The 16,586-nt window shown below is 32.8% G+C and overlaps 1 protein-coding gene across 1 annotated transcript in view; it reads right to left on the bottom strand.

The window, feature by feature from the left end:
• Positions 1 to 1,093: 1,093 nt before the first annotated feature.
• Positions 1,094 to 16,586, bottom strand: part of LOC142335422 (neuronal acetylcholine receptor subunit beta-4-like) — an 85,143-nt gene continuing 69,650 nt past the window's right edge. The window contains exons 8-10 of the mRNA XM_075383901.1: positions 11,567 to 11,892; positions 4,402 to 4,683; positions 1,094 to 1,418 (exon numbers count right to left, since the gene is read on the bottom strand). Coding sequence (XP_075240016.1) covers positions 1,199 to 1,418; positions 4,402 to 4,683; positions 11,567 to 11,892 — 828 coding nt within the window. The 3' untranslated portion in view covers positions 1,094 to 1,198. The remainder of the gene's footprint in view (positions 1,419 to 4,401; positions 4,684 to 11,566; positions 11,893 to 16,586) is intronic.

Below are 16,586 nucleotides of genomic sequence, written 5' to 3'. Positions count from 1 at the left end.
AAATTGTCGTCTTTTAATTGTTTTCCGTAGACAAAAACGATCAAAGCTCTTACGTGGTAATCGCCGTTTTGTTCGTTATTTCGTGATTATTTTTATGTAAGAAGTGAACGTTTTTTCATCGTTATTTTTATGTAAGAAAAAAAACGAAGGAAAAACGAGATCCCCACTGGTATTCGAATCATTGAACTCCCGATACATTACCTGGTGCACTGCCCACTGCGCTATCAGGCCTTTACTACAGATATGCTAAATTGTTTTTATATTAGCAACAAGCTTTACTTCGGAGTTCAAGAGCAATTAAACGACGAAAAAAAGCGATCAAAAACAGCAATTTCATTTGAAAAAAAACCACGTAAGAAACGACGAATGAAGACGAAAAAACGATCAAAAAACGACGATTTCATTTGACAAAAACGACGTTAGAAACGATAAAAAGAAAACGAAGTAACGATCATTTCTTACACGTAAAAGACTACTTAAACGACGGAAACTAATGAAATCGAAAAAAACGACGATAAAACGACGAAAACAATGATTTCTTACAAAAAGATTGTCGTTTTTTCGTCGTTGTCCTCAACATGGGTTTGTTTTCTGTTCGTTCCCATTTTTGTGATGCTGATTTATTTTTCTACCGGCGTCAACTATTTCCGGCGTCAACTATTTGTCGTTTTTTTTGTGAGAATACCAAAGCTTCGTTCTTTGAGCAACTATTGTTTGTAAATTATTTAAGCTAAAAATACACTGACGATAATTTTAATTATCTAAAATTTCATTATCATTTATCTATTATCATTTCTATCATACAAATTTTATTTCTTCTGTCTATGAAAAATTTAGAGCTTCAGGAAAAGAGCATTTGATTTTTTGTTCAATATGGAAAATTTTCAGTCTCTCTAAAAATTGATGAAACAATTGAAATTCATAACTACGCAACTGGTACATCATAGATAATGCATGAATGTCTGGAATTTCTGGGCCATGAAAAACATCATTTTGTGCTCTGAAATTCAATAATTGCGTCACACTCAAAATGTCTATCAATATTAGGGGTATTATTTCATTAAGAAAAACGTAATTTAAGCTGAGTTACAACTTATGTGTACCATTTGCGTTTTAAAGTTTATCATTCGCTCCGTTCGAATGGCTGGTGTCATTGTTGCTGCTGTTGTGTGTGTTTGTTGTTTGTGTTTGTTGTTTGTTAATGATGGGTTGTTGCTGGCTGCACCTCAACAAACTGGCTCTTGGCTTCGTGTACCAGAACGATTGTGGCTATCACAATGATGAGAAGGGATGTGATGGCAAAAAACCGATCCAGGACTCTTGCCAGGAAGTGCCATTCCTCTAGAATCTCATCTCTATCGCCATTCTTGTTCTCATCTTTCGTCCCATCATATGCTTTATCCACAATCAAATCCATCCTATGATAATTATAGTATAATTGAAGCGTTTTAATCCTGAAAAATCCTGTCAAAATACACCCATCATATACCGTTCAGTCTTGTCAATATATATCAATGCATCACAGACCGAAATGTGGGTATTGGCCAGACCAAATTATAGGAATTTGCTAGAACGATCAGGCTGCGGTGTGGCAAATACACACACACACACACACACACACACACACACACACACACACACACACACACACACACACACACACACACACACACACACACACACACACACATACACACACACACACACACACACACACACTCACACACACACACATATATATATATATATAAATATATATATATATATATATATATATATATATATATATATATATATATATATATATATATATATATATATATATATATATATATATATATATATACGAACACACAGATAGACAGACTGACTGACAGGCTGATAGAGAGACATACAGATAAATAAACAGACATTAGCAAGAAAAATAATGAAAAACAAATATTTGTTGCAAGGCAATCGGTTTCTTTTCTCTAGGCAACTTTTCCAGATTCTTAGACTCACAAATACAAACTCTAACAATGAATTGTTTTTCATTTAAATAAATCTTTGACCGAATCGAATTCCACAATTTCTGACAAATAATAATAGCTTATTGATAACTTGAGAGAAATATGTTTTCATCATTTTTTCAACAAAGAAACACAGAACTGAAGTTGCGCGTTCGCCATTTTTTAAAATTTCAAAGTGAACAGGTCAACAAGTCGAAGAGTCTCATATTTTCATCATCAATGTAATCAAAAGAAACCTTACAATACTCAAAACAATATATACTTCTCAATCACCTTTGAAAATTGTATACTCGGTTCTTTCTTTCGCATTTTAGGAGCCTTCACAATCCCCCAATACCAAAAATTGTAATGCAAAAGAACGAAAATCAGTAACCTATGGCAAAATACTTAAAAAATTCTATCTGATATAGCTTGCAACGCTAGAGATGTTAATAAAGAATGCCTACTATAGTTATATAAGCAGGTCTACTTAATAATTGTCTATGGTAATTTCGCTAGAGATTGAAATTTGACCCCAAAACGACCCCAATAATTATTTGAATTTCTTGATTTGATTGGACGCCATTTCTGATTAGATTTGAATAAATTCTTCTTTCGTTCTGAGCCAGAACTTACCAAAGCATAGATTATTATATTTTTTTTGCTTAACATGAGTTCCCATTACGTAAGAACTCAAATCAAATTTAACAGTACCTGTTGAAAATTGCTTCAAATTTCTAAATTATTTTCTTATAAAAATTCACGAAAAATAACGGGAAAAACGTTCTGCACTGCAAACTTGTTTTTCTTTTTACCTGAAGGTTGGTGACAAAATAAATCAGCGCTGAGTAGGTCTACAGACGTTCTTTTTTCTGTAGAATACCAGTACTCTGTTCATGTTTCAATTTAATATAGCTAGTCTTGAGTTTTGATTAAGCCCATCTACAAGAGTTGCTTCATCTGCGATTCAAACATACGCGTCGGTATTTGTAATATTCAATTTGCGTAGCAAATCGTAGCCATTGGTCTAATGGGGCTTTGTGGTCATTACCTGCAAACTAGCTTGAGCTTAAAGAGCGCTTTTGCTATTCTAGTACATACCAATTATATGCTACAAAAGTATGATGTTTTGATGCTCAGTCCTTTGGCGCATGAGTATTTTCAATGATTGTACAAGATAAAATTATCCTTGGTGAGCTCATTTTTCTCATTTTAATCATAATGAGGATAAACTCTGCATAAATAAACTATAAATAAATCTGATATGTTATTTTTCAGAACCAAATTTGGTGTTTACTATCGATATATGATGGTTCCGCACTAAAATGAGCCAAGACGCAAGTCCGGGTAGATTATACCCGACCAATTTCTTTGCACAAGGTCGATGTAATGTCATTTTTGTGATGATTGGATGGGCCTGTTTTCCTAAAAGTTGACCCATAAAAACAATTAAAAATTTTCTAGTAAATTAAAACAGTTGCTATCACGTAAGCAGATTGCCGAAAAATAGCCGTTGTTGATTCCAATAACCAAGATTGGGATTGAAAGAAGTGAAAGAGCTAATGAAAAAATTATTTTTGTACTCAAACAGTTTTAAAGTGAGAACTATTTTGATGTAATTTTGGAGCTGAACGCACTCCTGTTTCGTAGTGAGACGACACAGAGGGAAGAAATTTCCAGCAACGGGCATCTAAAATTGGGCTTAATAAGTTTATCTCTTTTCTTTTTCTGATTTCGTTTTTCGATTCTGAGTCTGTTCATTTTGATTTGCATAGCTGAGCAACTGCTGTCTAAAAACACTTTTAGCAGACCAGAGAAGTCAAAAAGATTTTACGCAAAATATTCAACAAGTTGTTTACTAAGGTAAAGCGAAAAGAGAGCTACAGCCAGAAGTCTGCCTCTGGTCCGTCAAATTGTTTGAACAACAAATAAATTACTACCTTTTGAACGCTCAAATAAAGATCTTAGAATTTTTTGGTAATTGATAGGTTTGGGTTCTATCGAAGTCTGTGCGTTACTTATGAGTTTTGGAAGAGATAGTTCGTGAAAGTAACGGTCGAAACCTTTAGAAACACTCTTGAAACCTATGAAAACATTTTTCTTAACATAGCGTTTCACTATTTTAGACAGAATGGTTTTGCATTCACCTATTAGATCTGATCCGATTTCAATTTGTATGGCATAATTTTTAGCATGACAGATCACATTATGTAGAGTTATTATTGTTTAAGACATGACTATGAAGTTTTGTGTTCCATCCGAGACATAGTGACGTAGAAATAGTGACACCTAGACATAGTGACGTTTGTGTAATGGTTAGCTCACTAGACTTGCAAGTCAGAGATATGCGGTTAGTTAAACCCCTGACAAGAAGTTAGCCTTGACAGTATTTATTGAGGATAAATCTATCTACCTTGAGATGAGTCTTTCTATGTTTTTCGCAATGGACTGGAACTCTGTTGTGAGTGGTGCTGATTCGGAGTTCAACTTGTGAGGTGCGGAAGTGCCACTCTGCATTGGCTGATCTGCAGTGAGATTGCATGTGAGTATGTTGGTAGAGTAGTCACTGCCCCTCTCCACATTGCTGTGTGGTCTCTGTGGATTTTGTTGATGTCGATGTTGTTGGTGGAACTGTTGTTGCTGTTGCATCATGATTTTCCTGTCATTTCTCAGCATTTCACATTCTTTTTCAAACCTGCACACAAAGAATAATAGAAGAAAAATGAGACTTAAACCCGGGTCGCCACATCCTAGTAGTCATACAAGGATCATATATGATGTCATACAAATCATAACGTATTTCCTAGTACGATCCTTGTATGACTAGTAGGAAATCATATATGACCTAGTATGATTACAAAGAAAAAAAATATTCTATATTTTATATTAATAAAAATTTGTATGATGAACAACCCGGGAATAGAATATCTTCCAGTTAGGTCCCATTTGCCAATGCAATCTAATGTGCGCATACTACTAGTTTCGTTTTTTTTATTGATGTGTAGCTCAATAGGAGGTCTAGCAAACCATTCTGGGGAGGGCATTAACCATACTCTTTTTCAAAAGTTTTCCACTGTTTGATTCGAAAAACAGATTTTGTAGTATAGCATTGCAAAATCCAACGAAGCGTCAATGCGCCAATAATAACAATTTCTAAATCTTTAAAAATAGCTCAATACAGAATTTTTTTTAAAAGTCCCTGAAAATTGAGCAAAAAATGGAAGAAATTCGAATTAAATGTCAGAAATTATTATGTTTGGCTTCAAAAACCAATAGATCTCACAGAAATAACAAAACTCGACGACAGGCATAACGTCAATACTAAGTTTTTTTTAAAAATTGGTTCAGGCAAAAAAAAAATAACTCAAATAAATCGGATGATCAGGTAAATGAATGTTAAGGTGAATCTCAGGTGTAAAGACGCGTGAAACACACCTGAACTATCGTTGCGGCAAAATTTTTAACCTAATGGAGTTCAGCTGCAGTTGACTGAAAATGTTTTTTAAACATTTCAGTTGGGACAATATCTTCAGTTGAGACTTTAGTTGAAACATCAATAAAATTATCAGGCAATGTCCCGCACTTTTTTTAAGTTTCCCAAAGTAACGGTTAATTTAAAGAAAAAATGTTTCCAGGTTTTTTGTAGCTCAAACAAGCTCCTTCCATCTCGCTCAGAGATTCAGAGAAGAACACCAGCAGTGAAGTTTTACAATAAAAGTTCTAAGAATCATTAAAGTTTTAAAATCAGAACAACAGGAAACCGAGTGATTTAAAAGTGTATCAACTTGATCCAAACTTTTCTTTTATGTATTTAACCATGAACAATTGTACCTGCATAAAATAGGTCAGAGGAACACTAGATTTCGTCATCATAGAAGCGGTAATAACAGATGGTCCTCAATATGCTTCTCTTTTTTGGAGTCTGTCAGATTCAGATTGTTATTTATTTTAACTTTTTCTGAATTTTTTTGCCCACATATTTACTTCTTCAAAAAATTTTTTAGTCAACTATTTTATTTGAATCAACTCTATTAAAAAATAATCTCTTGAATTTTTGATTAAGCATGATCAATTTGTCAAATTATTTGTCGTTTTAGTCACTATAACTTCTAAAGCAGTTTTTTTTTTCAGAAAAAAATCAGTAATTTTGACCAATTTTTGCGGTTTTTTATCAGCCCCATTGATAAACATTCGCATCACGCTTTTGTGTATAAATTGCTCCGGTTTCTTTTCTCATTTAATTCCAGGTAATTTTAGCGTCACCCGCCACTTGAATATTTGCCACCAAACCAATGCTGACGGCTGGCCCATCATGAGAGAATGCAGTTTAAGTTGGAGCAAAAACTTGAGAATTGTTTGAGTGTCAGAATGAGATTGGTTGTCAAAATTACCCTAACCATTTTGTGAAAATTTCCCTTCATTTTGTGCGTGAAAATTTCCGTTCATTTTGTGCAACTATTGCTAATTTGCTTTTTATTGTGTAAGAAATCATCAGAGCAATTGACATAAGAGCATTTTTTAAAAAGTAAAATTTTAGATTTGTTTTTGGTAAGAACCACAATTTAAAAATTTTTAGAATTGTATTTTTGGGTCAAGTCACCGACTTATAGATTGAAAGGTGAAGTTATATATAAAATAAACTGTTAGTAATTGATAGCAGCAGCTAAGAATCAAGTATTAATTAGTTTTTGAATTTCTTGATCTAGATGTGAAGAAATTTTGTTGTAAATTGTTTCGAATCTATGCAACTTTTTAGTCAACCTTGTTTCTCAACAAAAAAGACGAATGGGAGAAAAAAAATTTACCTGTAATTTAAATGTTGTTTTTGATGAGAAAAATAAAACCAATCGAGTACGGAAGTGAAATTTTTTCCTGCCAGAAAAAATCTACTAAAAAGTTTAATCAGAAGTATACTTCCTGTTTTTGAGAATAAAACCCTTTGTAATATCCGGCATTATGAATTAATTTCACTGAGGATTAATCAGCATTTGCACTCGATAATGTATCTGCTGCTTAATTAATCGAGGCCAAAGTTGGGCAAGAAGTAAGAGAAAATGCCTCACGCTACCCACGAAATGCCTCTTCAGTTTTTTTTTCATTGAAACACCTATACTTGTTTCCTAAATTTTTAATTAACTCAAAACTCTCCATCTTTTGATGACATTTAATCAGCAAGGCTATATTTAATTTAGGTTCAAATTAAGGGGTGTGCATACTAAACGCAAATTAAGATATTTTTGAACGCAAAAAAGTGCGAAATTACCTCACTTTTCACCTCTCTATACACCCCTAGTCAGATTTTTTATTCCTTTGGTGTACAATTTCTTTTGCGATTAAAGCTTACGTCAACTTTTGTACCAAAATCAAAGAATAAACAACTTTTTGTTTTCAACTTTTTGTCTTTGACAAATTTCTTGTAGTAAACAAAGTTAAGATGCGAATCTAAATTGCATCGCAATAATTTCCAGAACAATTTGTTAACTGTTAAATATGATTCCCGAAAAGGTGAATGAATATCATAAAAATTTGAAGAAGTGGTGTAAATCTTACCATAAGAGGAAAGACAACCGATTACTTTTTCCCAAGTTTTAGGCTATTTTCTCATCATACTAGTTGTTTACAACCTGTTGTAAGCATTAGCAACAATACAGATTATACAGATTACACTCATGAAAGCACTTGTGCAGTTTGCAAACGGTTGGCGATTCAATTCTTAATCATTTTCACATTTTTAAATTTCGGGACGTCTTCTGTTAGCAACCCCCAACTCTATATAGCCGTTGATTTAACATTCCTCCCCAAAAATCTTAGTTTTTTCGAATTGTTTGTCTGTTATTTGTTTTTCATTGAGACAATAGTGTCTAGGCAGATTGAAAGCATTTCAGAAGATTTTCCATAAAAAGTTTTGAAAAAATCGAGCCTTTATTGTTTGCCGATCACACCAAAAAATTATCCAATGCAGAAATGTTTGTTGATGCTTGTGTTATGTGCAACAAATTCAACAAATTTTTGTTGAATACGTAAATTCTCGGAACCATAGCTGTGCTAGCATTTAATAATTTCATATTGTTCAGATATGTTCATGTAAAAACTTTTACATGAACATTTATAAATATGGTTGCAAAACTAAGCGGGGGCACTAGCAGAAAAAAATCAAAATTCAAAGTTCGTTCTCTTTAACTTTGAATTAATTGATCAAATTCAAATCTAACCAAAAATGGAAGACGATGGAGTTCAAGCATTACTTGTCTAATGTGTTCTTCTTCCCTTCTGAGACATACAAACTGTGTGCCTACTAAGAAAAATCTGTTTTTAGATCAATCGTTTCGTCTGTTTTTTGAAACTTTTTGTAGGCATAGCTACAAATCCATGAAAAGATGATTTAAACAATATTTCACGGTAATGCCGCCACCTAACAAATTTAAATGCACAACGCTTCAAAATGTAGAAATAGAGTTTGAATTGACCATATGCAAAATATAGGTCTATTTTTGATGAAAACAGTTCAATTTGGTGAATGATAAGTAATTTTTTAAAACTGTGTGTCTCTGTTTACATGGGTTATCAGTCTTTCCGTAAAAACCTTTATGTGAAATTTTCTGTTTCATGATGGTTCTATGAATACATCAATTTTAACAGGTGAAATAATTAGTCAAATGTGAGTTTTGATATGAACTATCCAGAGTTTATATAGCACAATATTTAATCTACCTTGTAAATTTTAGGTTGTGTATGGCCATTTTGATGTTCTGGCTAGATTTTTCCTCATAAATTGAATTTTACTATGCTTTTTGATCCACAAAAGCGCGAACTTAAGAGCGGAAATCTTTTGGTGTTACAAATCTTTAAAGGCAGTGATGAGTGATAGAGGTGATCGGTTGAACTTGCTCATGTTGTAGAGTTTCTGTATTAGCTTTTACAATATTATCGTAAATATCTCAACAATTTAGTGGTTTAAGCCACCGGTGACGACGACTGAATCGTTTTCGGCAGCACATTAGCCATAATTTTCAAAAGGGGCTGGTGTTCTGCACTCGAGTGTCAATTCTTTCACTTTAAAATTGGGAATCACCTCTAAATATTGTTTTGAGCCTATATGTGAACTAGCTGAGCCTATATCTTTTCCATTGAATGAATTTAGAAAAACAGAAACGTTCCCCGCTGAACTCCTCCAAACCAATGACGAATTTCGTTACCAGCATTAGCAAAAGTTTTTGAATCTCTTATTAAACAACAAATTGATGAATTTGTACATACATAACAATGTCTTGTTTTCTAACGAAAATTTGGTTTCAGAAAAAAGTTTTTCTACAACAGATGCGCTCAATTATTTAACTGAAAACATACGATGCATCAAAAACGAGAAAAATTCCTGCAGCAGCATTTTTAGATCTATTAAGAGCTTTTGACTCCATTAATCACAAGCTCATGATTCAAAAGCTCTCCATTCTTGGATTTTTGATACGTGCTGAAAATCTATTTACCAGCTATCTTTGAAACAGTATGCAGAGAGTCATAATCAAAAAAGTTAAATCGGGGTGGATTGAATTGGCACAAGGATTTCCGCAAAGAACATTTTTAGGTCCTCTCTTGTTGAATCTATATGTTAATGATCTCTGCAATTTTTGTCATGTGAAACATTATAATACCCAGATGAAACAGTCCAATTAAGTTCTCATGATGAAGTTCTCAAATGGAAAGTCGAGCTTCAGAAGGCCACAGAAAAGTGTATACAAAAGTGTATACAAAGTGTAAACAAAGTGTATACATGTATTGGTAACTCTAATGCTCAAGACGCAACGATACTAAAAGTTCAATACCAAGTAATAGGTTCGAAAGCAGAAATCAAATATCGCGGTGTTTATATTGACAAAGACCTCAAATATCAAAAACAAATAAAAACTCTTTTGTCAAAAATCGTCCACGGCTATATGCATATATGCACTCAGGAACATAATTCCCACTTTATTGAAAAAATCGTTTTGAACTCTTTTGCTGTCAGTCATATTCAATTTTCTTCTGTATTACTTGCAAATATCAATCAAAATCTCATAAAAACACTAGAAAAGCAGTTGAATTGGGCCATCAAAATTTGTTTCCGAAGACAAAAGTTTGATTCATCCTCAGATATTAAAATCAGTCTTGGTATACTACTTATTTCGCTGCTTTTTGATTGCAGGGCTGCCACTTACTGTCATAGCATCATGAAAACAAAAGAAGCCTGCCTTCTCAAGTTCAGCTTTTACCAACAGCAAGGCTGAAATTACTAACAGCAAGTTTTTATATACACGGGTGAAAATTTTTACCCAGACAATTTCAAAATTCAATTCGAATGAAAAAAGGATTATTAAGAGAGGTATTCTGCAGCACCATTTTTTTCAAAGAAATTATTTGTTAATGTCATGCAGTCTTGCAAAGAAAACATAAAGCAGTTTTTTTCTTAATGAATAAAAGAAGGACCCGAAGAAAACACAACGTGGTTCAATTACTTGGAAACATTTTAAGTTCAAATAATTTTTTTTCTGTATTCTTTTGAATTTATGTTACTGTCGTCCCTCTCCACCATTACAAGTGATTTCTCTACTCGGTCGATAGTTTAGTTATTATGAATTATCAGTTTTCTCTGTTCACAATTATCAAGTTTCTACACTGCCTATCTCTGGAAATTTTGCTATGGTTGAAACATTTACAAATAATAGGAGAAATGCAGCGTTCTTTTTAAATTTTGTTGTTTTGCAGATCCATTGTATTGAACTTTAAAAATTGACAGTTTGCGAGGCAAGTATCTGCCCTTACATAGCCAATCCTGCTTTAATTGTCTCTGTATTCTTCTCAGCTGCTTTAGTGAAAATAATCGTTTAATACAAAAAGTGCATGTAAAATTTGAATCGCTGGGGATAAATATTCGCGCATAGCTTATATATATATATATATATATATATATATATACATATATATATATATATATATATATATATATATATATATATATCTGAAACATTATATATATATATATATATATATATATATATATATATCTGAAACATTAAACCTTAAAAATCTGCAATTTTGGACCAAATTTGACAGTTCCAGGGTCCCGGCCTGTATTTACTGGTTTCGGTGTGCTTTTAATGGTTTTTGTGGTTTTTTGCTAATCTTGATACGTTTCTTGCAGCTTTTTAAGACTGTAAGTCATCGTCACGCTCAAAAAGTGCATCGCCCAAAATTTCAATTTTCTTTTTCGAAATTTTCACAAATTATCATGATTTTCCTATGAACATCATGGGAATCAAAACCAAGGATGCTCAGTTTACTTTTAGAAAAAGAACTAACTATGGGACTTTTATTGCACATCATGAGTAGCAAGATACCCTAAGGATACACTGATACAGTACTGAGCCGATGATATACATTTGGAATACAATGTTTCAGCACTGACATACTCTGGGACGAGGGTCCGGGTTTATACAACTTCCACCAGAATATCAACCATAGTTTAAAACTCTGCACCCTCCGTTTGAGAGCAATTCGCGCGCCATAAATTGAGTATGATAAATGCAGCTCTATATTCACTTTACCTGTTGAAATTCATTTCTTTCTGAGGAACTGTTGCACAGTCTTGTGAGCCCCGCTTGGTCACGTGCTCAATTGAAAAGTTACTGCATGTTGACAATCTCACAAGAGACAGCTGTTGTTGCTGATCAGGACATCGTTGACCAATAACATCTCTGTTCTTCCCGTAGAACTCTTTACATCCGTTCGTTTGATCATAGTTGTTATCCATGAGAATTGGGGAATACAGATCCCTATGTCTTGGATACTTCATGCTGTCCGGTTGTGATGTTTTTGGTTTGCGTCGCATAATGACTAACCGCGCTATGCATTCGAAGAAGATGAATTTGATCTAAAACGAGAGATTTCGACAGGTTTCTCTTTTTTGAAAACCATCCCCGGCTGAAGGATTTATTATAAAATTAGAATATTACGGTGGACTGTATATAGAAAAACAAAGTATCGCGAGCCAGCAACCCCACACAATTTGCCCCATTTGGTTCATTTTATCTCATTTATTCCACAAAACTTCGCTTGGTACAAGTAAAAAGGGCCTTACAGTGTGGGATATGGTGACAACGACACGATTGCTCTAATTAGTAACTGCAAAATGTCTTTCTCCTTTGTCGAGATCAAAAACGTTTTTGATGTTAGTATCTGATTAACCGCTTAATTTCTGAATATTTTCATCAACAAATAATGCACCTAGCTCAGTTTCGCTTATTTTTCACTTGTTGCGCACATTTGTTTTCTTATACAGATAACAGAGAGGATGTTGTTTCCTGGCAAGTGGAAAAAAGTACTCATTTAACTTGGACTGAAACTGGGTATAAATTGAAAAACAATTGTTGTAACCAAAATTTACAAACTTTCCATGCCTGATGGCAACAGAATTTGAAATGGAAATTCAACTTAAAAGCTGAGAAAAATTTGGAGAAAAGTAAAAGCAGACACAAATTATGTTTTTGTTCAAGCAAATACGAACTTGGGCAACTGTCAGGAAAATAAATTGTCTGCCTGCTGCCATTTTGGGTTTTTAGTTAACTTGTGTTATGGTTTCTATCAAATGCACTGAAATAGCGTTTTTCAGCTCCGCATTATATCCACATTGAGATTTATTATCTTATCTTACGACGGATCAGTTTATCAGCATAAAATTGTTTCTCTCGAGCTGCTGCTTTAAAAAACTGGAGTCATATTTGGATAAATTTCCCGATTTTGCGTTAATGCAGAAGCCATAAATTTTGATGAAAAGTGTTTCCAAACTTCCGAAAAAACTAACTGAACTGCCATGATTGACTTCTTTTCTATATATCAACGACACACGATTAAACAACATACGTTCACCCAAATTTTCGGAACAAACTCAATGTAACGTATCAGAAAAAAATAGTTTTAGGAAAAGCGCACTAAAAGATACAAGGACAATAATTAAACTTTTTGATAAGCGCCAAAAAAATGCAAAGGAATGAAAAGAGAGTGGTTGGTTTGAAAGCCGAAGAGTTTAATATAGAGTATTAATTTACGCATACTTTTTTGATCAACTGAAGTGTTTCTCTAAAAATCACCGGGCACAGTATTTCTCAGATACCTTGAACCAAAATTCAAATTTGTCAAATCAGTCAGAATAAAACTTAATCCGAGCAGAAAATGCATTTTAATTCCAAATTTTAAATCTCTTCCAATAGAATTCGAGACCTACTGTTTTTCATTTAGGTGTTCACAGTTCTGCTATGATTTCGACAATTGACCTTCATTTAACGATTTATGACCGTTGAGGATTATCAATTTTTTCCACAGGAAGTTTTTTCGTTAGTAGTTCACAATTGATCGAATACTGTTTCAAAAGCGTAGGCATTTGCTCACAGTGAATTAGCCAAAATATTGAATACAGTTGGATATCAATTTTATTTAAACTGGTAAAATTGGAAATTTCCTGCTTTCTATAGATGGCAAATTGACTCCAATTATGTCGAAATATTTTTTTACGAAAACAAGATAGCTCAATGAAACAATGATAGCTCAATTACAAACTTTTTCTACAAATAATGCATCAAAAACAGTTATTTCTACAAATAATGCATCAAAAACAGGTATTTTTTCCCAGTAATATATAATTAAACGCAGATTTCGGATAGGTGGCAATTATTTTGGTCATTACTGAATCCTTTCATAGCAAAAACAATACTTATACTTGACTTTATAAAAACTAGTTAAAAAATTATTTTTTTCTCTGCTTAATTTTGTTCTAGTAAATGTATGATGTATTTTTGTGTATTTGGTGTTGAGACTGCAGAAACTCTGGACTGGAGACAGCAAGATATCAAAATGTTCATTCAACTGTAAATGCGTTGCGCTCGTCATTGTGAAATTTTTTTTAAAATATTTGGGATTGCATTATATTTTAGTACTCCATCTAATTTAATACAATTCTATCGAATTTTCAAAAATACCACAAGGACAGCATCTTTTTGAAATCCAATACCAAATAAATGAATAAGAAAGGTCAATTTTTCAAAATTTATTGCTTGGCAACAACAATGAATCTTTAAAAAAGAGACTGCTCTGATGAGAATAATCGCAGTGGGGTTAAATTATCAAAGAGAACAAAGTACGAGTTTCATTGAAAATTTAAATCCTTTGCTAGTTTTTAACTAAAAATCACAAAGTATCACAGTGTGATTTTTCACCTGGGTTTGAGTATGAAAAACTCTCACTTTTGCTATGGAGACTCTCAAAAATGTGCTCACCCTTCATTTTAATAATTTGCTTTTATTTTTTGATAATTAGCTTTAAAAAAAATGTTTGGAATTGCTAATTTTGCGTCAAACATTTCAGACAACAACATCGATTAAATACTGCAAGAAACAAAATTTTTCCAATAAACAAAGAGGTTCTCCAATTAGCTCCCACGTTGGCTAAGATTCACGTTGTTTGAAGTTGGATTGTATTAGGAAAAATACAGAATAAAAGTGTCCTAATGCTGTCAAAGTCTCCACCAAGAGTTTTGTTGACTAAATTTTGACTTGGCACAATATTTCCTGCATTAGGTTGGAAACTGACCAGAATTAAATCAGTCATCCGAATTCAGCATCCTAATGAAATCAAATTCAATTTTTTTGAAAAAGAAAGTTTAAATTTTCAAAATTCATCGCTTGGCAACAACGATAGCTTCAAAGACAGCGAATTAGTTGTCAATCTTTAACATAGAGACTGCTCTGGTGAGAATAATCTCAGTGGGGTTAATTTATCAAAGAGAACAAAGCACGAGTTTCGTTGAAAATTTAAATCCTTTGTTAGTTTTTAACTAGAAATCACAAAATAATCACAGTAAGATTTTTCAATTGGGTTTGAGTATGAACAACTCTCATTTTTGCTAGTACTTCCAAGAAGACACCAAAAAATGCGCTCAACCTTCATTATAATAATTTGTTTTTTATTTCAATAATAAGCTTTCAAAAACCCTGCAAAACATTGACTGAAACTCTATTTAACAGAAGCAATCTCAACAAATGTGCAAATGGATTTCTTACCTTTTATGGTCTGGATACAAATGAGAGCTGTGTTGGGTTCTTGTTGACCTGTGCTTTAAAAACATAGGAGCGGAAATGCAGAAACAGTAATATTGTACAGTAAAATGAGCTCACTTAATGAGAGATTTTGCGTTGTTATATAAAATAAAATTTTCAAGATAAATTTAATTGAAATAGAGCACGGTACTGACTTCTATTAGGCCGACAGAAAAGCATTATTACTGTTAGGCCAGAACAAGTTTTAATTCAAAAATTTTCAGTTTTTTCACGTCTTTTTATTACCGATTTGATAAAAAAAGTACCACAGTGAAAAAGACAAAGAAAACCATCAATTCTATCCAGGAAATGAGTTTCTAAGCTTATAACTAATGAGACTGCAAAGGTTTGCTTAAACTTTGTGTGGATATCGGCTTGAATCTTTTGAAACGCTAATTTTGTTTAATAAATGTAAGACAGTAACATTTTTATAACATTGTAAATATTGTTCAAGAAACAATATTTTTGAAAGAATTATGTGGATTCTCTGATTAGCTCTCATGTTGGCTAAGATTCAAAGTGTTTGAGGTTGGAAAGTAACGGAAAGTTTACAGAGTAATAAAATGGTCACAGCGGAGTATATTTCAAAATTGTCCTACAATCCCACATTTACGCTGTGCCAGTGAGAGACACTGTGATGCCATGCAGAACCAAACTAAACCTATAGCTTTGAAAGAGATGTTAAATATGAAGATAGGCAACAACTTGATAATCTTTTTGAAAGAAAAAAAAAATATAAAATTACACAAAAATTGAAAACTAGCCACCAATACCATAAAACCTTACGGTCAGAACTGTGCGAAAAAACAACTATATTGTGACCAAACAGATATATTAAAGCATTATGATGCCTTTTGGATACTTCGGAAAAAAACCCAATGTTGGCAAAACGCAACTATGTATAAATTAAAAGCTTTAGATATTTTTTGTAATAGCTCCCTATACACCAAAACTGTCAAATGATTAAATAGACACAGTCTTAAAAGTAGGAAAGTGAACATAAAAAAACACAATATTGATTCATTGGACCTTATTTGAACAAACAGGACTCCTATTTGGAACAAAAAGGGACCTCCTTTTAATTGAACGTTTAAAGGAAAAAAGATCTCTTCCTGTAATTGGGATTAAAAATGCAAAAAAAATAAAAAAAGTGGAAACCAAAATGAAATCCGAAAATTTTTTCCTTGAAAAAAAAACGATGAGACCAAAAGTGGCCATTAAATCGCTGCGTAACTGTTTCTTTCAAAACTTAATAAAAAAGTAGCTTCAGAAAAAAAGCAAACTAAATTGCTTGAATTACATTTCAATAGAAAAAAAATGGATTCCTTCTTTTTTGGGAACAATTAAAAAGTAGAGAGAAAAGAAAAGGCCAAAGTAAGTTAACACCTTTACACTTTTTGAATAGTATAAAATCCAAAGTCCTTAAAGCGATTAGCTATCAGTTTAAATCTTTCAATGGAATTATTAATAGCTTGAT

Source organism: Convolutriloba macropyga, chromosome 2, assembly GCF_964194025.1.
Source record: "Convolutriloba macropyga chromosome 2, txConMacr16.3, whole genome shotgun sequence".
Classification (NCBI taxonomy): Eukaryota; Metazoa; Xenacoelomorpha; order Acoela; family Convolutidae; genus Convolutriloba; species Convolutriloba macropyga.
The sequence above is the reverse complement of the archived record's forward strand: the minus strand, read 5'-3'. Positions and strand labels throughout refer to the sequence as shown.